At 38.7% G+C, this 27285-nt stretch overlaps 1 protein-coding gene and 1 long non-coding RNA gene across 5 annotated transcripts; both read left to right on the forward strand.

Moving 5' to 3' along the window:
- Positions 1–599: 599 nt before the first annotated feature.
- Positions 600–22181, forward strand: LOC122027675 (large ribosomal RNA subunit accumulation protein YCED homolog 1, chloroplastic-like). The gene is made up of 2 exons (XM_042586669.1): positions 600–1237; positions 21362–22181. Exons 1-2 carry the CDS (start codon positions 681–683, stop codon positions 21771–21773), a joined length of 969 nt encoding a protein of 322 aa, XP_042442603.1. The 5' UTR covers positions 600–680; the 3' UTR covers positions 21774–22181.
- Positions 22182–22970: 789 nt separating this feature from the next.
- On the forward strand, positions 22971–24838 carry LOC122028057. Of its 4 annotated transcripts, none has more exons than XR_006124619.1 (4): positions 22982–23149; positions 24198–24314; positions 24457–24501; positions 24595–24838. It is a non-coding gene; the product is annotated as an uncharacterized LOC122028057 (long non-coding RNA). The 4 variants fall into 4 exon arrangements; XR_006124620.1 differs by having other exon boundaries at positions 24209–24314; XR_006124618.1 differs by having other exon boundaries at positions 22990–23149; positions 24214–24314.
- Positions 24839–27285: the final 2447 nt, after the last annotated feature.

The raw sequence follows: 27285 nt of genomic DNA on the forward strand, positions 1-27285 counted from the left end.
AAAAAAACTATGTAATTTTTAAAATTTTATAACTAATTTAATGCATTATTAATTTGATATCTTATGTAATGTTTTTAATTAGTTAATATTTAAATTTATTTGATAGTTAGAGAAGAAAATTATTTTAATCTAATAACTAATGTATTGATATTTTGTTATTTAGAAAATCTATAAAAATGTTATATAAAATGTACTATAAGAATGTAACATAATGCATCAAACTAAGTAAGATTTATTATAAATTAAAATTACACAAAATTAATGCTAAATTTATTAAAATATTATTTTATTAAATCTAGTATTGTTTTTAAAAATATATTTCATAATTTTAATCTGGACAATACTACTAATCAATTAAATAAAGTATTATAAATGACTTTTACAATTTTATTATTATCTGTTTAATTTTCACATTTTTATAAAATGATAACCCTGAATTAAATAATAGGGTCGCAGAGAGGGCAGATCTTCTGGACCGTAAAAAGTGGTCCAGGGAATGATCTTTTGACTTGGATTGGTCCTTAAAAAAAAGTTAAAGTGCAATTTGATGTATTAATTAATATAATTTAATAAATAAGTGATATCTTATCACTCTCGGTCCCTGGCCGTGTGTCTTCCTCTTCGTCGGACATTACAAACCCTCAACCTCTGAGAACAAAAGGCCGAAGAGAGGGCGATAAATGACGATTCCCTTCGCCCACACATCCCTTCCAAATCCCCTCAATCTCTATCCTCTAACTCTCAATTCCTCCCCTTCTCTTCGTCTTTTGTTTCCATCTCCATGCCGCTCCGCTCTCACCTCCAAATCCCTCCTATTTCCCTTCTCCCGGTTCCCATTTAACAAAGTTCACACCCTCACAAAGGCCTCATCTTCCACTGTCTCCGAGATCAACGACTTCAGTGACATCCTAGACGACCTTGGCAGAGACGGTGAAGCGGATGACGACCTCGCTGGGTCGCCGTGGGAGGGAGCCGTAGTATACCGCCGGGACGCCTCCGTCTCCCACGTCGAGTACTGCACCACCCTTGAGCGTCTGGGACTCGGGAAGCTCTCCAGTGAAGTGTCCCAGTCACGGGCTGCGGCTATGGGGATCCGGCTTCCGACGAGGAGACCTAAAAATTCCACCTTTGGCGATGAAGGGACGCCTGTGCTTGTCTCGCTCGACATCACCAAAATGAAGCGCCGGCTGAGGCTCGATGGGATCGTGCGGACCGTTATTACGCTCGGCTGCAATAGGTGCAACCTTCTTTCTTATCCCAGAATTTATCAATTTGTGCTTTCAGAGCTAATAGAAACAGTAACAAGCAATTGGTTACGATCTATTTGTTATAAATTGGCTGTTACCCTTGAATATTTCTCAGAATATGGTCAACCCTTTTCTCAATCCATGTATATGAGATAAGTTGAAGAATGCACCATCACCAGTTGTTTCTTCTCTTGGTCAATCTTCGTTCTTGAAACCTACCCTTGTTTGTAAATGAGGCTTTGAAAGGCTCATTCGTCCAGACTCTAAATTAGTTTTCATCCTTGGACTTTATCTTATTGCTAAACTAGTTAAACAATTGACTGGAAGGTGCATGAGGTATAGGGAATCAAATAAACTCTAAAAATATTGATGCTTATGAGGGTCGACTCTACCTTATATAAGATCAGGTCTCTTCGCCACGTTCTCCCAGTGCCCCCTTCGTTTCTCATGATTGTGGCTACGTTTCCGGAAATAAATGTTTATTCCCATTTATTTCAGAGTAAACAACAACCACCTTTTCTGCCTTTCTCGTGATACTGACAACCTTATCCATGTCCTCCTAGAATAACGGTCCGTTGCTTAAATTCTTGATAGCTGGGGCCGTTTCAATTTAGTCTGGAGCCGAGAGGCGGGAACCGGTGGCCGACGACCGACGGGAGGCGAGAGGTGGGAGCCGGTGACCAACGATCGACTAGAGGCGGGAGCCGGCGACCGACGACCGAAGGGAGGTGGGAGCCCGGAGCTGGGAGTTTGGATTTGACTGCCATTATGGCAAGACTCCCTGTTTCTCACAATCGTGACCATATTCCCCAAAATAATGCCTATTATAGCCCATTTATGTTGGAATAAATAGCCACATTTTTTTGCCTTTTTTCACGTTAACGGTAGCCTTATCCATGTCCTCCTAGAATAATGGTTCGTTGCTTAAATTTTTGATAGCTGGGGTTGTTTTAGTTTAGCCCGAAGCCCGGAGCCCGGAGCTCGGATCCCGAATCTCGGATCCCAGATCCTGGAACCGGGAGTCTGGATTTAATTACTATTATAGCAAAACTTTTGACCTTTTTAGTCATGTGGCCTTCGTTGATTATCCCTGTATCACTAATTTCCTCCTTAAGTCTAGTCGAACGAGGTGAAAGTCCGACTGACTGTACTAAAGTGAGATTACAAGATATCTCTTTCATTCTTGATTCTTCTGAGGGGCACATCCTTCAACAAGTTCTACTCTTTAATTGCCGTTGCGTTCATTAAACGTGGGATATGCTTTATTAGCATTGATTTTTGAGTTGGGGAGGAATGATTACCTCCGAGGTTATATCACATTAAAGTGATGTGACCGTTTAGCAGGGAAGATTGACCGCCTATCTCAGCGTAATGATTATTATGAATTGTCATAATCTGTGGTCGATTGTGTGGTAGGCGATCCTCTATTTCTTCCCAGATGATTCAGATCCAAGAGTCCTGATTAAACGCCCCACTATATAAATAAGAATGTGAGGGTTATTGTCATTCTATGTAGCCTTGTTTTGCATGTACACCGATCTTCTTCGTCGTCGCTTCGGGTTCCTTGTGTTTCCGCCCCTAATTAAGTTCCTCGCCTCTTCGTTGTTGATCATTCTGGCCTATCTTTGGCCTCCCTTCTTCTTGTTCGCACTAGTACCTTAGTATTGATCTTGTGGTGGCTGTAAGGTCCTCCTCTTCATCTATTATTTGATACCGATCGGTAGAATCTAGTTTCAATAATGCCTCGTTAGTTCACATAAGGGCCACCTATGGAATTTCAGCCAACCATATCCTAATACTCCCCAATGGTAACGACCGTCTTAATTGTCCACCCTAGGATGTGTAACCTTCTTTTGAAGTCATCTGATAAGTGGGCTACGTTTGTCCATTCATGCTTTGTTCATCGAAGTATCACAATATTTCCGCATTCCTTTGTCCTAGTTGCGACCCAATTCCTTCCGTATCTTGACTGGAGTAGTTATCCTGTTTCACCTATATCGAATTCCTTTATTTGCTCAACTACTCCATTGCTTCTTTTATCCCAAGAAAATAAACGATGTAGTGTTCTTCTTTCCATCTCGAGTTGGTTATGGCCTCCTTAAAGGCTTTCCCTCATCACATCATGGGTGGAAACCACAGTTCTTTTTCATCCAACCTCCGAGCCCTATCTTAGCCAACTCGATGACAACGTGATCAGTCGACACCCCCCTCCGTAAAGGATAATCACCTAGTATGGGGCTATTTTCATGCGTTCGAGCAACTACAGGATTTGAAGTTAGACAACACTTTCTTGCTGGAGGAGGGGTTGGTTCACATGTTCAGGCTGAGCCTTATGTTCGTTCCCCTTCAATTATCTTTTGGTAAACTCTTTTTTCCTCTTTTCTGAACTTTAATTTCTAACTAGAAGCTTATCTTTGTTTCTGTAGCCGCCACCATGTTGAAAGCCTTTTAGGGGCAGGTGATGAGATGGAGGCTCTTGTTTAGGGCCGAAACCCCTGAGGAAGCTGCACCCATCTCCACTCCAACTTTGGTAGAGGCGACTCCTCAAGTGCTAGTGGGCGTTGAATAGGCACCTCCAAAAGGGGTTTTACTAGCATTAACACCTATCTTGGTAGAGGCAACTCCAACCCCCATAGACATTGAACGGGTACTCTCAGAAGCTTTCGGGAATCCTTTGTGCATAACCCGGAAAAGACGTCACTCACCGAGGACCGCTCACATACCTTCTCCATCCCTGGTTAGAGACTGCCTCTCCTCTCTTCATTCACAAAATTCTCAAGCGAGAATTGGGTCCCCTAGTGGCCCTTCTTTGTTTCCCCTTCAGTCGCCAGCCCCCTTCGTTGAGGCCCGATATCTGGTGGAGGCAACCCTTCACATCCACGAGGTTCTGTCCCTATTGAGGCAGCTGAGGCAACGACCCCAACTTCCTCCCGTTAGCCTCGAGATCTAGGGGCTCATCGCGGCCTCCCCTAGACCAGAGCGGGTCGAAGACAGGAGACACCAGAAGATATCTAGTTGGAATTGACTTTTGCTTGTCTTGTGGCTAGGTGGTGGGTGGATGGTGAAGCAATAGTAGCGGGATTCTCCTCAATCTCTTGAATACTGGTGTCGACCACGTGTCCCGACTAGTTATTTTCAATCAACGACTTCCAGAGTTGTGGCAAGGTCGCTAGGAAATGTAGGCTCGTAGTCGAAAGAATCTCGACCCCTACTATGTCTGAGTCGGGGGAGTTTTGGCCTTGAAAAGGACACGGGCGATATGATATATGCTTGACCCCTTTGTAGGGGAGGATGATATCGCAGCCGGAAGGATCTTTACTTCGACTATGTCCGAGTCAGGGGAATTCGGGGTAGTTTGTAGCTTGAAAAGGGCACCAACGATATGATATATACTTGACCTCTTTGTAGGGGAGGTTGATATCGCAACTGGGAAGATCTCAACCCCGACTATGTTTGAGTCGAGAGAGTTTGCGCCCTGAAAAGGGCACGAGCGAGGCAATATATACTTGACCCCTTTACAGGAGAGGTTGATATCGCAACCGAAAGGATCTCAACCTCGACTATGTCCGAGTAAGAGGAGTTTGGGTTTTGAAAAGACCACAGACAATACGATATATGCTCAACCCCCTTACAGGAGAGGTTGATATCACAACTGGATCTTGACCTCGATTATGTCCAAGTCGGGAGAGTTTGGGGTTGAAAAGGATACGGGCGATACAATATATGCTCGCAGTCGAAAGGAACTCGACCTCGACTATGTCCGAATTGTGGGAGTTTGGGCTTTGAAAAGGACACAGGCGATATGATATATGCTTGACCCCTTTTAGAGGAGGTTGATATCACAACCAAAAGGATCTTAATCCCGACCGTGTCCAAGTCGAGTGAGTTTGGGGGGAACCGATATGAGAAAGGTGCTTTCATTTCTGTTAAAATAGTAGGTACGATAGAAGCTTTTCGAGGAAAATACATAAAAGATAACTGTAGGATATTGGGACAGCTTAAGAGTGATAGGACTTTAGATGATTGACACTCCATGGTCGATCCAACCTCTTGCTGCTTGAATTTGCAAGGTAGTATGCTCTTGAGTTTAATCTCTCCATTTCCCGAAATGGTCCCTTCCATTGAGGTTTCTTGCCCACATCCCCTACTAACTTCACTTTCTTCCAAACTAGGTCTTCGACTTGGAATGAGCGAGGGATTACCTGTTTACTATAGTTGAGATACATCCGCTAGCAGTACCAATCGAGTGACAGTTTTTTGCTTAGTCTCCGAAATCAGGTCTAGGTCGACAAGACGTAGTTCCTCATTATTTTGCCCATAAATATTTCTTTGGATGGATTCGTCGCCGACTTCCACTAGAACGACTGCCTCCTCACTATAGACGAGATGAAATGGAGTTATTCCTGTACTCTCTTGAGGGGTCGTTCGATAATTCTATAGGATACTTAGTAATTCATCTACCTAGCTTCCTTAGACATGATCTAATTTAACCTTCAACCTCCCTTTCTATCTCCCTATTGACCACCTCAACTTATCCATTGCTTTAAGGATATGCTATTGAGGTGAAGACTTACTGAATACTAAAGCCTTCGCACCGCTCCTTCAACCGACAACCCTGGAATTGTCGGTCATTGTCTGAAACAAGTTTATAAGGCAGACTGAATCGACAAATGATATTTTTCCACAAGAACTTCATAACCTTCTGCTAAAATAGTCTACTGCTACCAAGAGGAACTTCTTTTGCTGTCGCCCGATGGGAAAGGGACAAGTCACAATGGAAGTTTTTAAGAACTTGGTTAGGCGATGAGAGAGGTTCTGGTGTTTTTGACAATGGAGACAAGCATAAATGAATTGAGTTGTGTCCGCCAGTAGAGTTAGCCAGAAGTACTTGACCAGCACTGCCGTTCGGGCTGGTGTTCTTCCTCTTGTATGATTACCACAGATGCCCTTGTGAATTTCTCGCATGACATAGTCGGCATCATTGTGGTCCAAACACTTGAGGAGGGCCTGGGAAAATGATCGCTGATATAATACATCCCTAATCAGAATGAATCACGACTCTCTCCTTTTGAGTAGTCGGGCTTGTTTGGAATTGGCAGGCAGAGTTCCGTGCTCTAGATAGGCGATGATGGATACTCTCTAATCGGTAGGTGCACTTTGGCTCATAGTCTGGTTGATTTGGAACCAATAGAACTTGGGACACAGTCTTCGGTCTTCCAATTTGATAATGTGCTTGTCAGTTTGGCCAGCTCATCTGCTCTCTGATTTTCTGATCGGGGGATTTTTTGAAGACTAACCTCTCAAAAGTAAGCTCGGAGTCTTTCAAAAGCTCTTATGATCTTGAAATTTTCGACTATCTGTTAGGTTAGTAATTGGAAATATGAGTGGATTATGACTTGAGAAGCTCCCACCTATTTAGTTTCTTGAAGTCCCGACAATAAAGCCTCATATTTTGCTTTATTATTAGACGCTCGGAAATCAAATCAGATGGAAAAAGGGAGTACATCTTCTTGGAGGATACTAGTAGAACCTTGATTCCATTACCTTGCTGAGTGGATCAGCCATCCACATAAACTTTCCACGTTCCCTCAATCATCGGATCGGGCATCTTAATAAGAAAATTGGCTAAGGCTTGAGCTTTGATAGCAATTCTTGACTGATATTGAATGTTGTACTCGCTTAATTCAGTGGTCCATTTGATCAGCTTTCTAGAGTCCTTGGTTGGTTAGCACCTGACCCAAGTTACTATTGATGAGGACGGTGATGGGATGAGTAAGAAAGTATAACCTTAATCGGCAAGCGGCTAAGGTCAATCCGAATGCCAATTTTTCCAAATTGGTGTACATGTTTTCTGCCTCTTTCAGCAGATGACTAAAAAGTATATGGAGTGTTATGCCTTATCCTTCTGTCATAGTAAGACCACGGTGACTACTCCATCGAAGGATGACAAGTATACTTATAGTATTTCTCCTACCACCAATTTAGAGATGAGCAGGGGTTGGGGCAAATATTCCTTCAACTCCATAAATGCTTGATCACATTTCTCATCCCATTCAAATTTATCAGCTTTCCTTAATATCTTAAAGAAAGACAAACTCCGAGTGTCTGAATGGGAGATGAATCGGGACAATGCCGTGATGTGGCCGACTAGTCGCTGCTTCCTTGAGGTTGTGAGGTGACAGCATGTTTTGGAGAGCTTGAACCTTCTTCCGATTAATTTCAATTCCTCGCTAAGTAACTATGTGTTCGAGAAATTTCCCGCTTTTGACCTTGAGAAGATACTTATGAGGATTTAGCTTAAGCTATATTGTCTTAGGGTAAAGGTCCCGGCATAAGCTCCATGTTTTTTTTCTGATGTTTGAGAACCTGATCCATAAGCCGTTGGTAGGTCGCCCCTGTATTCTTTAGATCGAATGACATGACAGTGTAGCAAAAGGTTCCGCCGGGGTGATAAACTAACATTTTCCTAACCTTCTAGAGCTAAAGGAATTTGTTGATAACCTTGGTATGCATTCAACATAGGAGGTGTCAAAAATGAACTCGGTCCGACGACCTGACCCAAGTCGATCCAAAAAAAAATCAGGTTTGGGGTGGAAATTTTCTAGGTTGAGTCGGGTTCGAGTTGGAGGTTTCAGGTTAAAAATTTTCGAGTCGGGTTTGGGTTTGAGTTCGGGATGACCCGAATTTAGAGTTTAGTGGACCCTCCCACAAAAAAGAAGAAGTCATTTTGAATCAAGTTTTTTTTTTGGGTTAATTGGGTTGGGTTGGTCGGATTTATATTCAGATTTAGGGGTTTTGGGTTGAGATTTTTTTTTTAAAAAAATTCGACTTGAACCCTACCCGACGAACCCGAATTGACACCCTTAGTTTAACATGCATATGATCTCACAACCAGAAGTCGAGTCTACTAATTGGTCGATACAAAGAATTGATTATCAATCTTTTGGGCATACTTTGTTGAGGTCTTGGAAGTTGATACAAATCCACCACTTGCCTCCAGGTTAAGAGACTAATACCACATTAGATAGCCAGGTTGGGAACTAAACCTCCAGTATATATCCTGCTTCTAATAATTTATCCATCTCTGTCTGAATCACCTGGCCTTGCCATGGTGAGAATGTTTGCTTCGGGTGTTCAGCCGAGATGCCTGTGACTTTCTTGGTCAACCAGGCGAAGACATCATGATTGCGAGAGAGACAAGCAATCAGTTCTCCTCTATGTCTTGACTCGAGTTCCGTGGCCACTTGGACGACCCTTTCTGGTTTGGTAGGGTGAATTTGCACATCTTGGTGACCCTCCTTGAGTGGAATTGCTATCTGTTGGACCTCCAGAAATCATGTTAATCATTCCTAGAGGATTAATTTTACCTTTACCCTTCTTGTCGCTGCTTTTCTCCCGACCCAATTCGTGCTGCAGTCGGGCTGCTCAGGGGAACGAGATCGCCAGCGCGGACCACGCCTAGTATTCGCCTTCTGTCCAACGTTATGCTGGCGATGGTAAGGCTCAAAAGATCTCCTAGTCTATTGATTTCGGCCAGCCTTTCTATGATCAACAATGAGTCATAGTTCACGAGCATATTGCTGGCACTCTCGGGTGAAGTGGGTATTTGATTGATGAAAGTTACAATAGGGTACTGCCATAAACTCTTGACTTGGTCCTCTGGTAGAGGTCGAGATACTTTCCATTGTTTGCACCGCTTTCTCCTCATTGCGATTTATGAAATCTCGATTTCACAAAGGGGGAAGGGGCACCTTTCGATCCAACTGACCGAACAGAGGCAGGCGTCGTCACTTCATTCCTTTTTACCGACTGGGCTTCTTCCACTTGGACGTATTTCAGAGCCAGTGTTTGTAGCCCATCAAAGTCGGTTGGGGGCTTTTTCACCAAGGATTTAAAAAAATCCTCGTTGATTAAGCCTGTGAGAATGCGCTGACTTGCACCTCCGGAGAAAGCAAAGGCGCATCTATGACTACCCAATTGAACCTCTGCAAGTACTCTTTCAGAGGCTCTTTTGGCTTTTGTTTGAGGACATAAATCATACAGAGTTTTATCTTCGACTAGTGGAAAAACACCTCATGAACACCGCTTTGAAGTTTTCGAAAGACCGGATGGAAGATGTAAGGAATACCGTTAATCCATCTTTGCACCGAGCCTGAAAGAATTGTAAGGAAAACCCGACATTTGACCCTATCTATGTATTGATGCAATAGAGAGGCATTTTCAAATTTACAGATGTGATCCTTTAAATCAGTTGTGTCATTATACTCTTCAATTTGCAGTGCTTAAAAATGTCTGGGTAGTTTATCTCGAAGGATACTCTGCGAGAAGGGAGGACCTCTGGAGTCTTGTACTTTGCTCGATACGCATATATTTTCCGTTAGGGGACTTTGATGGGGTGTTCCCCGTGAAGATCCTCTCATAATGGAAATATCGACCCGGGTAGGGAACGCCTCTATGGGCATTTCTACAAGTCGAGTCGACTTTTGTTGTAATGTTGGTAAGACCTCTATGGGTTGGAACGATAACTCATTTAAGGGGTTGAGCCCAAGTGATGTCGATTGTTGGAGTTCTCCTCGTAACACGGGTTGTACTATAGTCGTCACTAGTTTATTGAAGTCTTCCATCGTCATAGTGACGACGTTTGATTTTTCACTATCCTCCGTGTTAGATTTTCCAATGTCCTCCATCTTATAATGTCTCAATTCAGTTCGTAACTTAGATTTTCTATAGATAATGTCAATTTGATCATGCCTGAGAACGCCAATGGTCAACTCACCTATGAGGTGTCGCTGATGTTGACTTTATGGAGGATCACCAGGCCACATAATCTTATGAAGCCTTTCCAAAGCGCTCAAGATGAAGGCAGGTTAGAATGACAGTGACGCTCAAGTAAGATTTTGGAGAGGGAGAAGCATCACAGAAATTAGGATTTGATGCGTTATCTGCACGTATCTTGGCTTATAAGGGTCAACTACCTTATATAGGATTGGGTCTCTCTGCCACGTTCTCGCAATGTTCCCCTTTTCTCACGATCGTGACCTTGTTTTCTGAAATAAATGCTCATTACAACCCATTTATGTCGGAGTAAATAACCACATTTTTCGCTTTTCTCATGATAATGGTAGCCTTATCCATGTCCTCCAAGAAGAAAGGTTCGCTGCTTAAATTCTTGATAGCTAGGGTTGTTTCAGTTTAGTCTGGAGCCTGGAGTTGAGAGTTGAGAGTTGAGAGTTGAGAGTTGAGAGTTGAGATTTGACTACTATCATGGCAAGACTTTTGACCTTTTTAGCCACGTGGCTTTCGTTGATTACCCCCTATCAAATATTATTAGTGATATAGTGTTTTATAAACGTCAATGAAGGGATAAGTTTTATGTAGCCAACCTATCACGCAGTAACTGACAATGTGATTCATTCATGACCATCTTTCTTTTATGTTACTTGTCAATCAATAAGATGCTAACATAATAATTTTGTGTGCTATTGTAGTTTTCAACTTGCTTCTCTTTTCCTTTTTGGTTTAGGATTTGCTCAGATTATCCTTGCTCTTTTGTTTCTTTTTCTTTTTCATTACCTTTAAGTGGTTTGCTTTTATTGCTCTGTCATTGTTTAGAATTTTATCCACCCCATTATTTACTATAATTAGACATCATTAAATGCAATTTATATCCTTAGTAGGTTTGACTATAATTAGGCATGTAAAATGTCTTTTTCACTAATTCAAAAAAATAAACCAGGGAAGAATTAAGATGGATGGACAAAAGTTCTTGCAAATAATAGTTTTTATACTTGGATATTTTATTCAAGAAAGAACATTGATGAATGATGAGGGCAATGATTTTATTAATAGCACAAAGATTGGACAATTGAAATGAAGAGAGCCTTTGTAGGCTTGTGTGCCCCACTTAGGCTAAAATGATTTTTTTTTCTTTTTATACATATATGGTACAGACATTCATAATTGATGAGTCAGTTAGAAAACAATATGCAATATGCAAAGAAAAGTTTGTGTAACCGACTTGAAAATGCTAACATGGACTTATCCAGTCATACAAAAAGATAAAACAAAATCCTTGTTTATGAGGGCAACAAGGATAAAATGAGAGATACTAAAGATAGTGTAGGGACATGTTGAAGTGGATCAATGGGTATTGCAGTTAGACAAGTTGAATCAATTCGAGTTAAAGATGTGAGGGAAGACACTAAAGAAACTTAAAGTTATCATAACTAAAAGTGGTTCAAGGGTATGGTTGTAAATTTTGTTTGTCCTATTTGGTGAAGTTGCTGGCAATAAAACACCAGCCAAAATCTCAACACTAATTCAGAGGTGAACAATTAAGCCCCAACAATTGCCAAACTCGTAAGCAAGCCAGAAGAAGACCTTTGGCAGGTTGCAATAACCAACAATGAAGTTTCTCTAACAAATTGGCAGAACCCTAAGTGGTAATGAAGAGGAAATTTCTTAGTCTTGGGTAACTCTTCCATTTCCTTTATTCTTTTTATTCTTCCTCGTCATCTTCTGTTGTTGAGCTCTACCAACACATTGTAATCCAATGGGCACCAAAGACGTACCATTCTGTCAAGCCATTGAAACTGAGTCCTGCACTAGCACATGTATTTTAAACTTTGTTTAAGAGATATGGATATTACTAATGATATAGTTTTGTATAGAGAAAATGGATGGATAAGCTCCATAAGCTCCATGTAACTGAACCCAAATAATTGGGATTAATATGATTTCTTGTATCTTATATCTTGTATCTCTGGCTGCTGTCATTTTGGGATTGCAGAATAACTTATGTTTCTTTGAAGATCACTAACATGCTAATTGTGAATTAATAACAAAGTCTAACCATCTTTAACCTATGTAAATATAGGGTTCTATTGAACATAGTGTTTCCCATCACCCCATGATCTAATCATTGGCTACAATATCTGTCGAAGATTAAGAATAATATGCCAGAATTATCAAGCACATCAGGTCAAGAAACTCAAAATTTAGTGTCTTTACATGGTAGTAAAAATATTACAAATGTAAAGTTTCTCTAATCCTGTTCAGTATTAATGTGCAAAGGACTTCAAGAAGAGTATTTTTTTTTATACTTGTGATATTTCAACTTCTTGCATTTTATATGGCTTTAACTGTTTGACATGATTTATAACTAATCCAGCATGTTTTTGCGTAACAGCTAATTTATTTTGTCTAATGGTTCCATCATCCTCCAAACACTATATTGCATCCTAGAGACCTTTCTATTGAGTCCATTTGTCAGTGTTGGGACTTTCGAGCCGCAAAAATTACTTTTTGTGTTACGGAAATCTCGAAGTCTTGCCACGGATCCGTGCAAAGATATATAAAAATAGATCATGTATATGTTTCTAACCTAGATCTACCTTAGATCTACATGAATAAGAAGCGTTACCCTTGTTGTGAAGCCCTTCGCTTATCTCGCTCGTCCAAAAGGTTGTCGGATCTCGAAAGTGTCAAGCGTACACTCCTCTATACGTATCCACACGGACAATAGGTGGAGAAGAACCACTTAGAGTGTGCTAGCACTCTTGGGTGGCTCGGCAATGGAGGAGAGGGAGAGAGAGCTAGAAGAGAGGAAGAATAATGATGATTCGTTTATAATAAAAAATAAGAGTAAAAATGACTTAAGTATTTTCATCTAATGAAAATACTTAATGCTCATTAACTCCATTAATGAGCCTCATTAATGAATCTTAATGAGTATTTAATGAATATTCATTCTTCATTAAATGGTCATTTTGAAACTTCTCTTCTCTCCATAATTTGAATCGAAATTTGAATCTAATATTCAAATTGAATTCATAATTCAATAAATGTCATCATTTATCATTGAATTCAAAATTCAATGAATATCATCATTAAACCTCACTTGAGTCTAACTCAAGTCTAGCCTCACTTGAGTCTAACTCAATCGAGTCTTACTCAATTAATCTAATTTGGATTACACTTAATCCAATTTGGTTCATCATATGAACCTAATCCTCTTGGTTCATTATATGAACCTAATCTCCATCTAATTGCCCTTTGTGTGTGACCCTATAGGTTCTTGTAACGTTGACAATACTTCTAAACCCATTTAGAAACATAAGTAATGAGCGGTATCTAACAACACATCATTACTACCCAAGTTACAAGAATGTTGAGATCCAACATCACCATTGTGACTCTCATAATATGTGACAATGTCTTTCTATCCTTAACATCTAGATTGATCAATTGAGGCATAGACCGTGTCATCCTCTAATCAACCTATGTCTTGAACCCCAAGTAGACTCACTCTAATCAAATGAGCTCAATATCTCATATTGACTCATTTGGGCATGACCATGCACTTAGTGGTCTCATTCTATCAAGAATCATGATGTCACTCCCGTCATATAGGAGGGATAGATCCCATCTACATCACTCACATTCCTCCGCATAATTTGTTACATACCTAGTAATCGCCTTTATAGTCCACCCAGTTATGGGTGATGTTTGACGAAGCCAAAGTATGCAACTCCTTATGTAGGGAACTATGGTGACTTCAGGTTCAAGAACTGATAGTCATACTAATAGTCACATGAGAAAGTATATGTCACTCATATAACGATCCATGATACTTTCTCATGGCGGGTCATTCAGTATACATTCTCCAATGCATACCCATGTTTCAACTTGATATCTTTATATCCATGACTTGTGAGATCAAGTCATCGAGTTGACCTACATGCTAGTCTCATCGCATTAACATTGTCCCTGAATGTTAATACTTGACTAGGAATGATTAAGAGTAGTGTTCTCTATATTATCTTACTATCAATTCAACCAATTGATTGATATAGATAAGAACTTTCTACTCAAGGACGCTATTATACTTAGTTATTTGGCACAAATACAAGTAAGTATAATAACCATAAAAAAATGCCTTTATTAATATATCCGAATATGATACATCGAGTCCATACAACAATCATCATATTATTGGCTCTAGGGCTCTAACTAACAATCTCTCACTAGCACTAGTGTCAATCAGTGTAGGCTCTAAGGCCCAATGACCTAGTGTAACCATCATGCTTTCTCTGTGCCAAAGCCTTGGTCAAGGGATCAGCGACATTAGCCTCTGTGGGTATTCTGTAAATCTTCACATCTCCTTTATCGATGATCTCTCGAATGAGATGGAAGTGTCGTAGTATATGTTTGGTCCGCTGGTGTGAGCGAGGTTCCTTAGCCTGTGCAATTGCTCCATTGTTGTCACAATAGAGCTCTATAGGATCAGCTATGCTAGGAACCACCCCAAGCTCAGTAATGAACTTACGGATCTAAACTGCCTCCTTTGCTCCTTCTGATGCAGCAATATACTCGGCCTCTGTTGTAGAATCAGCAACTGTGTTATGCTTCGAACTCTTCCAGCTCACAGCACCACCATTCAAGCAAAACACGAACCCAGACTGCGATCTATAATCATCCTGGTCAGTTTGGAAGTTGACATCACTGTAACCCTTTACAGCTAGCTCACCATCGCCTCCAAATATCAAGAAATATTCTTTAGTCCTTCTTAAGTACTTAAGAATATTCTTAACCGCTATCCAGTGACGCTCACCTGGATCTGACTGGTATCTGCTCGTCATGCTCAAAGCATACGAAACATCAGGATGAGTACATAGCATGACGTACATGATAGATCCTATGGCTGAGACAAAAGGGATCTTATCCATGCGATCTCTCTCCTCTTTAGAAGAGGGACTTTGAGTCTTCGAAAGATTCACACCATGTGACATTGGCAGAAATCCTTTCTTGGAATTCTGCATGGCAAACCGTAGTAATACCGTATCAATATATGTACTTTGACTTAGGCCAAGCAATCTCTTAGATTTATCTCTATAGATCTTTATGCCTAGAATACAGGCTGCTTCACCTAAGTCCTTCATTGAGAAACAATTCTCCAGCCAAGTCTTTACAGACTGCAGCAAAGGGATGTTATTTCCAATGAGTAGTATGTCATCCACATATAATACAAGGAAGACAACTGTGTTCCCAACAACCTTCTTGTAGACACAGGGTTCATCTTCATTCTTGATGAAATCAAACTGTTTGATCTCATCGAATCGAAGATTCCAGCTCCGAGAAGCTTGCTTTAGTCCATAAATGGACTTATGCAGCTTGCATACTCTGCCAGTATGCTGTGGATCTACAAAACCCTCAGGTTGTGTCATGTACACATCCTCGAGCAAGTTTCCATTCAGAAACGTCGTTTTGACATCCATCTGTTAGATCTCATAATCGTGGTATACTGCAATAGCAAGCATGATCCGAATGGACTTAAACATCGCTACTGGAGAAAAGGTTTCATCATAGTCAATACCATGAATTTGCTTGAAACCTTTAGCTACCAAGCGACCCTTATAGGTAATAAGTCCATCCATGTCAGTCTTTCTCTTAAAGACTCACTTACACCCAATGAGTTTGACCCCTTCAGGTAGATCAACCAAAGTCCATACTTGGTTGGTGTACATGGATTCCATCTTGGATCTCATAGCCTCTAGCCATTTCTCAAAATCTGGTCTCATCACAACTTTTTGATAGGAGGTAGGCTCATTCTCAACGAGCATAACGCCATCAAGGTCAGACAAGAGAAATGAGTATCTCTCAGGCTGACGACGTACCCTATCAGAGCTGCGAAGAGGTATGCCTACTTGAACTGGTTGTTGTTCCTCAACTCCTTGTGGAACAATCTCATCATCCATAACACTTTGTGGTTCTAGTTCAACTTCCATCAAGGCTTCAGTGCTATGGTCCATATCCTGAACTTCTTCAAGATTGAACGTACTCCCACTAGTTTTTCTAGAAACAAAATCTCTTTCTAGAAAAACTCCAGTCTTAGCCACAACTACTTTGTGTTGACTGGGAATGTAGAAGTAATATCCCTTCGTTTCCTTGGGATATCCTATAAAATAGCACTTATCGGATTTGGGTCTCAGTTTGTCCGAGACTTGACGTCGAACGTAAGTCTCACAACCCCAAATCCTCATAAAAGACACCTGGGCATCTCTTCCAGTCCATATCCTATATGGTGTCTTTATCACATCCTTGGATGGAACACGATTAAGTGTGAAGGCTGCTGTGTCTAGAGCATATCCCCAAAAGGATATAGGAAGATCTGTGTGGCTCATCATAGATCATACCATATTTAATAGGGTACGATTCCTCCTTTCGGACACACCATTCCACTGTGGTGTTCCAGGAGGAATGAGTTGGGATAGGATCCCACACTCAGCTAGATAGTCACGAAACTCATGGCTAAGGTATTCACCACCTCGATCTGATCGAAGTATTTTAATACACTTGCCTAGCTGGTTTTGTACTTCATTCTTGAATTCTTTGAACTTTTCAAAGGATTGTGATTTATGTGTCATCAGATACACATAACCATATCTATTGAAATCATCAGTAAATGTGATGAAGTACCTATAACCACCTCTGGCAGCGACATTGAAAGGGCCACATACATCACTATGTATAAGTCCTAATAAGTCAGTCGCTCTTTCGCTGTATCGACTAAAGGGAGTCTTGGTCATCTTGCTTAGTAGGCATGACTCGCATGTCTCATATGATTCAAAATCAAATGAGTCCAGCAAACCATCTTTATGGAGCTGAGATAAGCGATTCTCATTTATATGACCTAAGCGATAATACCAGAGATAGGTTTGGTTCATTTCATTTTACTTGAACCTTTTGGTACTTATGTTATAGATGGGGTTCTCTAAATCTAGAATGTAGAGTCCGTTCATCAGAGGTGCACTACAGTAGAACATATATTTTAAATAAACAGAACAACATTTGTTCTTTATTACAAAAGAAAAGCCTTTCTTGTCCAAACAAGAGACTGAAATGATGTTCTTTGTAAGAGCAGACATATAACAATATTCATCTAATTCTAGTACAAGCCCAGAGGGCAAAGATAGAAAGTAAGTTCCTACAGCAACAGCAGCAACCCGTGCTCCATTGCCTACTCATAGGTCTATCTCGCCCTTCGTCAATGCCTTGCTATTTCTCAGCGCCTGTACATTAGTACAAATGTGAGAAGCACATCTGGTATTTAATACCCACGATGAAGAAATAGAGAGATTGACTTCTATAACATGTATACCTGAAGTAGAAATCTTATTTATCTTCTTCTTAAGATCTTTCAGGTATCCTTTGCAGTTCCTCTTCCAGTGCCCTGTTTGTCCTTGATATAGTTGACAAAGATGTTCAACCATGTCATAAGCAGTCATCAACTCGTGTTGCTTCTGAATCTCAGAGTTCATGGTTGCGAGCATGAGACATGACACATCTAATGCGTCATCTTGATGCTTCTTATAAGCATCTCGGTTAGCTCGCGTGGCAGTGGCAGGAGGTGCCTCCAGAATGGGCTACTCCAGGACGTACAGTTTTCTTTCTTGTGTGAGAACGATTCTTATATTCCTGTACCAGTCCAGAAAATTAGCTCCATTGAGCTTGTCCTTGTCAAGGACAGAACGCAAGGAGAAGGTGTTCGTGTTTGTCGACATGACAATCTACAACAGAAATAATGCAGAAAGTAAATATCATATTCCTTTAATCATTTAATTAGACCTTTAACTAAATGATACTCCCACTGAATTATAGAACTTTTATAGAATCAAGTCATGGATATGATCAAACCACACTACTAGATTCTTACCAATTAGCTATAATTTTCGTGGGACAAGATCCACATCATACTATGACTTGAGTTAGCTTTGGCTAAAACGCCCAAGACTTAGTATGATCGGTAGATAACTAATTATCAATTACATCTCTATGCAACTCTTGTTTATAGGATCAAAAATCTCATTTATATTAAAACTTGAGTTAGCTTTGGCTAAATCACCCAAGATTTAGTATAAATGTGATTTTTATTCTATCGTCCAACCGTTGGAAAATACCTATAGTTTTACCCGATCCAATTGAGTTAACTAGTTATGCTCAATTTAATTGAGTTTGTACTCACCCAAGCTTTGATAGGCGGGACCAAGGTTGTCCCTCCGCACCTTACCAAGATAATATGCGTTGCTCTGCTTTGGCAGATTCAACAACAACAAATGATCGAGATAGTGATGGGTATCAAAACTTGGTAGGCATATCGAGTTGACTTGATTAAGATCTAATCTAATCGTGGATTCGTATCTTATACGCATCAAGGCACTAATTATCCTACATTATCATGCATCACATACACAAGCAATGATAGATAACTAATTATTTTGTAATGAGGTCATTGCCCTACTACGATCTTTTCAAACCAATGAAAAAGATCGGATGGTCAGCCTAGGATCAACGACTTCTTCAAACGCCTCCCTTTGACCGCCATGTGTTGAAATCACCCTCCTCGTAACTCCTTCTTAAGTGGACCTTGCACCGCTTCATTTTGTACATTACAAATGTGAAACTCGAGTTACATTCGACTCTAAATTCTATTTACAACAAAAATATAAAAGAGAAGGTACGACGCTCAGGTTGTATATCAATACAACACGCACAACACAAAAATGGCGCGCAGGCCATATTATAAATTACAACATATTTTAACCAATCATATTGAGGTTTTGGGCCATGACCATCACAAAATCACACATAATTTTAAATTATGTATTTTATATAAATTTCTATAATTTTACTACTGATTTTATCGATTTTATGAGTCACAATTTCCCGGCGGTCCCGTTTAGCGGTTTTCGGGCGCGATCGTGGGACAATGCCCCTTGCGGGGTTAGGGGCAGCGCCCCTTCTCACGAAATGAATATCGCGAGTGTCCCATCTTGATCTAACAGCGCCTTAAGCCGCTGCCCCAAAACGATTTGGGCAAGACCTTGTCGTTTCGGAAGGTTTTTCTCGGTAGTCGAAGCCTACAAGTGTCCAAGCACTTGTTGCTTCGCTTCTACGAGAAAAATATTCAAAAAATCTATAAAAATAGCAAACTTACAGAAACTTACAGATCTGAAATATTTTCATAAAAATAAAATACAAACTTGTACTTGCTTCGCACGTGGCTCTGATACCACTGTTGGGACTTTCGAACCGCAAAAATCGCTTTTTACGTTGCGGAAACCTTGAAGTCTTGCCACGGATCCATGCGAAGATATATAAAAATAAATCATGTACATGTTTCTAACCTAGATCTACATGAATAAGAAGCGTTACCCTTGTTGTGAAGCCCTTCGCTTATCCCGCTCGTCCAAAAGGTTGTCGGATCTCGAGAGTGTCAAGCGTACACTCCTCTATACGTATCCACACAGACAATAGGTGGAGAAGAACCACTTAGAGTGTGCTAGCACTCTTGGGTGGCTCGGCAATGGAGGAGAAGGAGAGAGAGCTAGAAGAGAGGAAGAATAATGATGATTCGTTTATAATAAAAAATAAGAGTAAAAATGGCTTAAGTATTTTCATCTAATGAAAATACTTAATGTTCATTAACTCCATTAATGAGCCTCATTAATGAGTTTTAATGAGTATTTAATGAATATTCATTCTTCATTAAATGGTCATTTTGAAACTCCTCTTATCTTCATAATTTAAATCAAAATTTGAATCTAATATTCAAATTGAATTCATAATTCAATGAATGTCACCATTTATCATTGAATTCAAAATTCAATGAATATCATCATTAAGCCTCACTTGAGTCTAACTCAAGTCTAGCCTCACTTGAGTCTAACTCAATCGAGTCTTACTCAATTAATCTAATTTGGATTACACTTAATCCAATTTGGTTCATCATATGAACCTAATCCTCTTGGTTCATCATATGAACCTAATCTCCATCTAATTGCCCTTTGTGTGTGACCCTATAGGTTCTTGTAACGTTGACAATGCTCCTAAACCCATTTAGAAATATAAGTAATGAGCGTTATCTAACAACACATCATTACTACCCAAGTTACAAGAATGTTGAGATCCAACATCACCATTGTGACTACTAATTGTGACTCTCACAATATGTGACAATATCCTTCTATCCTTGACATTTAGATTGATCAATTGAGGCATAGACCGTGTCATCCTCTAATCAATTTGTCTTGAACCCCAAGTAGACTCACTCTAATCAAATGAGCTTAATATCTCATATTGACTCATTTGGGTATGACCATGCACTTAGTGGTCTCACTCTATTAAGAATCATGATATCACTCCCGTCATATAAGAGAGATAGATCTCATCTACATCACTCACATCCTTCCGCATAATTTGTTACATACTCAGTAATCGCCTTTATAGTCCACCCAGTTGCGGGTGATGTTTGACGAAGCCAAAGTATGCAACTCCTTATGTAGGGAAGTCATACTAATAATTACATGAGAAAGTATATGACACTCATATAACGATCCATGATATTTTCTCATAGCGGGTCATTCAGTATACATTCTCCAATGCATATCCATGTGTCAACTTGATATCTCTATATCCATGACTTGTGAGATCAAGTCATCGAGTTAACCTACATGCTTAGTCTCATCGTATTAACATTGTCCCTGAATGTTAATACTTGACTAAGAATGATTAAGAGTAGTGTTTTCTATATCATCTCACTATCAATTCAACCAATTGATTGATATAGATAAGAACCTTCTACTCAAGGACGCTATTATACTTAGTTATTTGGCACCAATACAAGTAAGTATAATAATCATAAAGAAATGTCTTTATTAATATATCTGAATATGATACATCGAGTTCATACAACAATCATCATATGATTGACTCTAGGGCTCTAACTAACAGTCAGTTCATTATGTTTGCAAGGCCAAAAGAAAGATTTCCATCCATTGTCAATAAGCCTTCATTTAGTTTTCTACACTGATTTATTTGAAGCCTTCTAACAATTCATATCTTCAGAATATTACCATCTGGAAGACTATTCTATGATTCAAAAAGATGAGTACTTATCTTAACGCTCTTGTTTACAACAGGTTGCTATTTTGTTGTTTTGTTGCACTATTGTATTTTGAATTGTTCATTATTGGTTATGCTTGTTTCTTTCTTTTGTTTTCAACTATGATTAAAATCTAGTTATTATGGCCATTTATCTATTCTTGTTTTTGCAGGTGCGCTGAACCTGCAGCAGAATGTGTTTTCTCAAACTTGAATCTTCTACTGACCGAGGATCCATTGGAAGAACCTGATGTAATAGATATGGGGACCACATTTAGAGAAGACAGACACAAAGGCTCTTTTGAAAGAGGTAAAGAAGATAATGATGAGGAGATAGACTTGGATGACCAACTTTATTTTCCAGCTCAAGAAAAGGAAATTGACATCTCGAAGCACATTCGAGACATTATCCACATAGAGATCTCTTTAAATGGGTTGTGCGATACAAATTGCAAAGGAGTTTGCCTGAGGTGTGGCACAAATCTCAACAGAAGCTGTTGCAACTGCACTAAAGATACTGTTAAGGGAGTACCCAAAGAGTATGGTCCACTCAAGAATTTAAGGAAGCAAATGCAGAAAACATGAGTGCATTCTGCTGGTTTAACTTAATAGATGTCAGTTTATTATTGATCTATTCAGGTTGCTGGCCGTGTTTAGAACTGGACTGGATTGGATGACTCGATGAATTAATCACACCGGAAGCTGATCCGATCTGGTTGAATCAAGCTTTCTGTTAGTTCAACTGTAAAAACTGCATTTGGAGGGGTTGACCACTTCAAGTTCGATATGGATTTGATAACATTACCATCTGGCTGCAGATGATTGAAACGAGCTAAACATATAGCCTGTGTAGTATGGAGTTTAATATAGATACTGGTGTAGGTTTCTAGTGTGAAAAAGAATTTCATTATGTTAATTTTCTGAGTGTATTGATACCATTTAATTATATTTAACACAACTGCAGTATGAAATAATATTTGTTTGGCTGCTTAATGACAACTTAGTAAATTGAAATTCTATACAGACCAAACTACGCTTTCATACTCGAGAAGATGAAGTTTATTTCTTCTCTCTAAAAATAATTTCAAGGATCGGAGACACCTTTTACCTCCTAAACAGACCACAGTTTGGTTCTTGAAAATTTCTATAATTTTCATATTTTGGGGATCGAATACGTGGGTGGGTGGAATCTGTAGCTTCTAAGTAATTATACAAAAAACAAGAATGACTCATAATTAGTGTCTATTAAAGTCATTGAGAAATTTAATTAGATTATACTAAATATAAAATAAGTGTTTAAGAAGTTAATGGATAAAATGAATTTGCATTAATGAAGATAATTTAGTGATTAAATTGGATATAGTATATGTTCATTCCAATAACAAATTCTCACCAATCTTGAATAGTTATAACTGTCCAATCGATCCAAAAGATCACACTAATGATTGTTCAATCTCGAATAGAACCGAAAACGAGTTGTAGGTAGGGAACTGTTGCTTGGAAGAAATAATTTCGTACGAAAATAAAATAAACTCACAGTGCTCGGTTCAGAGAAGAAGAAGTTGTATGTAAAGTCCCACGTGCTCCAAGGGGTTAAATTAGGAATTTAGTTTTTGTAAAGATTAGTTCGAAAGGAAAATGAGATTAAAAAGAAAATGTGCGTAAGTGAAATTATAGTTCATGTGAAATTTAATTAGGACTAAGTAAGAATTTCTAGAAGTATTTAGTGGAACCCTAAATTAACACCTAATATGAGTCTTACAGGCCAGAATTGAAGGTGAGAATATTAGTAAATTTGGGACCCACATAAGGGAGGAAGTAGGGAGCCTTAGAAGGGGGAGGAAACGAGAGGGAAGGGGGAGGGGGCGAATCATGTTGGATCCAAGGAGGGGTTGTGGCGTGTTGTTCCGGTGGCAGGAGTTCTCGACGAGAGGAGAGGAAGTATTTCTTTTCCCTTGTAGGTATGGGATTAGGGCTTCTTTTGGTAGACGGTTGCAAGGATTCGAATGTTGGTGTGGAGATTTTGCTCGGTTTCCTTAGATTTCGCCCGTTTTCCCTGTTTTGTTTCGGGCTCAAGAAATGTAGAATTGAATTTTATTATTGTTTTGCTTTCTTGCGTGGTTTGAATCACGGAATAACCGGTTTGGATTCTTGTACTGTTCTTCACGAAGATTCTTCGGATGCAGTTGGATTTTTACTGGAGAGGTCTAGATTTGATGATTTATGTATGGGTTCATGATGTTTTGCTTCCTACTGTTGTTTCGGAAGTTTTGGGGCAGGTGACTGGTAGATTAGAGGTTGATCGGAAATGTTTTCTTTTTCTTATTACTTTCGGATTAGTGGATTGAATGTTGATGGAATTAGACTTAGGGATGAAGATGATGTGCTTTCGTTATTGATTCAGAAATTTTCTGGATTTAGTTTCTTTGGATCAAGTGTTGGTTGATGATATTCTTGTGTGTTTCTCTCTAATTCTGCTGTGGACAGATTTCTGATGGAATTAGACATAGGAATGAGGATGTTGTGCTCTTTGTTATAGAATCCGAAATTCTGGATAGAACTTTGGTGGATTAAGTTTAATAGATGGTGCATTATGTATTTTCCTTTATTTCTACCAAAGAGTCCTGAATAGATTGTTGCTCGATTAGGTTTTGATTGACGATGCTCCTTCTCTTCCTTCTTGTATCTGAAAAATTGGGTTATATTGTGGGGGAGTGAAGCTGCGATGTTTTCTTATGTTGTTGAAATTTTGGGTCATATTTGAAAACGTTAAATTGATTTCGAATCGGTGATGGTTTTCTGATGTTGCTGGAATTTCGGGATGGATTTGGAGATGTTGAATTGATTTTAGATCGGTGATGTTTTTCTTGTGTTGCTAGAATTTCAGGGGTATATGCACTAATTCTATCTCTATATACATCTCATTATGTATGTTAGGATTATGTTATGGGTATGTTTAATTTTGTGTTATGATATGCATAAGTTGTGAATCCCTAAATGGTTACATAGAGTGGTGACAGTATAGGATGAATGCCCTAGGATGAGCTCCAGGGAGGATCCTTCCAAGTTAGAATGATAAGAAAATGCAGAATGACTATGGATGAACAATTTATGTTCTCCTAAGAGGTACCTCCCAACATGTCATGAATATAGACTGAATGAATGTGGTCTACTAAGGGTTGCCACATATGCACTATGTTTACTTTTAGATGGTTATGCCAGAGTTTCTTTACTGTGTATGCTGGATCATGTTTATTTTCCTTTTCAGGTTTAATTCCTAGTAAGAAATGCTTGAGTTAGTTTTGTAGTCGAAGTAAGTTCAAGTGCTATATTCTTTTCGTAAATCTTGCTACTTGTGGAAGATATATTTGCGAGCTCTATGAACTCACAATTATAAATGATGCAGGTGGAGAGAATAACACCAAGGATGTGATAGGATATGTGGAGATGGAGTAATTGAGGAGATGAGATGGAATGCAACACATACTACCCTAGGGGCTTTAGTACATGCCGATAAATTGTCATTTGTTTCCTTAAGAGGTTATGAGTTGAAGACTATTGTTTTCTGATTTATTAGGAGTTTAAGAAATTTTTCATTCGAACGATAAATGTGGAGCTTTGAAATTCATATGTGAGGCAATTTTTCTCTAGTTCTAAAGTGATTATGGTATTTTATATGTTGGGATCATAGTTAGGGAGTTACAAGTCTTTTCAATTGGACGAAGAAGATAACTAGGAAGAAGCCGCTGTATCCTGACAACGATCACCAAGAAGAATAAGCTGCTGTGCTGGAGAAGATCATCATGTAAGAACCTTCACCTATTTGCACAAACCAAATACCACTCGATGGTAATGGACAAACCAAGATATGTTCTTCACCTCTTGTCTCCTTCCGATCACTTGGACGTACATATATATAAGAAGATCAAGTCTCTTCATCTTCCTATAACTTGTGCTCTAATTGCACTTAAATGAGGAAGAGGAATATGCACCCTCTTCTCTTCTCAACGTGTGCATTTAAGTGTCATATCTAACATTTCTCACTCGTCTAAGTTAAGAGGCATCTAGTCACAAAGACTATGAAGAACATTTTATTCTTATTTCAGGGAAAATAGTTTGTGCGATAGCAAGCTCAATTAGTTTCTCTTATAGAACGAATCTTAGACATTAACATCTTGCCTTTATCTCCAGATTAAATTATTCACACCAATATGAACATATCTAATCCCTTATAATGATTATTATATCAAGAGCATGTTCAACATATCCAATTAATACAATTATTCATAATTATATTTTATGTACTAAACAAAAATATAACTGGTGCTAGTGAATAAATGCCAAAAATATAAATCAATCTTAATCTTCCTTTTTAGCTAGAATTTATTTATTCTAATCAGTCTTTTTCCTAGTTATGCTCAATAGATCAAATCATCCATAGCCAGTAGCATACATACTAAAGTGCAGACATTAATTAGAACTTCAAGTAGACAACTAAATAGTTACTTAGGGTAAGATTGAGATTAACATATAATTTCAAGGGATCTCACATAGTAGAGAAATATGATTCATTCTCCTACTACTCTTCTTGTTGTTATAGCACATGTGATATGAATAACATGCAACGATGTTATTCTCTTTACTAAAAAAGAACGCATATTTTTCTCTAAATTTAATATCGTATAGATTTTGATCTAGACATACATAATGTCTAATCCTGAATTCAATATATGAATTTCAATCTGACCTTAAGTAAATGATTAACCAGGCTGGGTAATGTCGAGCCTGGGGTGATCGGCTCAGCCCCACGGAAGTTTTTCACCGACCACCAAGGTAAATCGGGAAGTGCTCTTAGCGGGCAGCACATTAAGTCTAATCCTGAATTCAATATATGAATTTTAATCTAGCCTTAAGTAGATCTAGTAAATGGTTGATTCATTTACTTTGATCACTAAATAAATAATCTCATCTTGACACAATTATCAAGATAACCTTAACTTATAGGTATGTCTCTATACACAACTATATAAATTGTCTTATAAATAACGATCTTACCTCTATTTATAATTAACAAATAGAGACGATTATCCATGTGAGTGAACCAATCTCAATCTGCCAACATGTTTATTGAGACTTTAATCCAAAGTGTAATAAAGACATATACAACAACAACAACCAAGCATTTTCCCACTAGATGGGGTTGGCTGTATGAATCCTTTTACGCCATTGAGCTCTATCTCCTATTATATCATCATCTATATTTAAATAAATTTTATCTTATTTTATTGTTGCTAACCAAGTCTTTTTTTATCTTCCTTTTCTTCGTTTGATATGTATGTTGATTATAGTTTCATATTGCCTAATTAGAGCATTTATTGGTCGTCTAAGTACATGTCCGTACCATCTTAAACGTGTCTCTCGAAGTTTTTCCTTAATAGATGCAACTATGACTTTCTCTTTTTTTATTTCTCCATCGTTTACTAATATCCTCTTACATTCATCTTTAATACATTTTATTTAGCTAAGATCTCTTGTTTTCCTTTCTCTCACTTTAGCTATTATATAAATGTCTTTTTTCCCTTCTTTTGTATCCAATTTTTGATATAATCGTTCAAAATTTTCATTTTTTATTGCACTCACTATTTTTTAGCTTCTTTCTTGGCTATTGTATATTTTTTTAAGTTTTCCTCGTTCTTACAAATATATAATTCATTATAAGCTATTCGTTTTTCCTTTACTTTCTCTTGTACTTTCTCATTCTACTACCAAAATTCTTTACTTATTGGTGCATGTCCCTTTGACTCACCGAGTACACTTTTAGCTACTATTTTCAATTTTGATACCATCTTATCCCATGTTGTATTAGAGTCATCGTATATTTCATCTAATGCTTGTATTTCTATCTTCTCCTTAAATATATTTTGCTTCATATCTTTTAATTTCCACCACTTAATTTAGGAATCGTATATATTTTCTTTCTATTGATACTATGTTTGAGGCGTATATCCAACACTACTATCCTATGTTGGGTAGTTATATTTTCTCTCGGGATGACTTTGTAATTTTTACAAATCTTTCTATTTTTCTTCCTAACCAT

The sequence above is a fragment of the Zingiber officinale genome, chromosome 10A (assembly GCF_018446385.1).
Source record: "Zingiber officinale cultivar Zhangliang chromosome 10A, Zo_v1.1, whole genome shotgun sequence".
NCBI lineage: Eukaryota > Viridiplantae > Streptophyta > Magnoliopsida > Zingiberales > Zingiberaceae > Zingiber > Zingiber officinale.

Bases quoted from the DNA above. Each gene is read 5' to 3' on its own strand.
- LOC122027675 (XM_042586669.1), top strand. From the start codon at position 681: ATGACGATTCCCTTCGCCCACACATCCCTTCCAAATCCCCTCAATCTC. The intron at 1,238-21,361 runs GTGCAACCTTCT...TTGTTTTTGCAG, and splicing joins ATTACGCTCGGCTGCAATAG to GTGCGCTGAACCTGCAGCAG.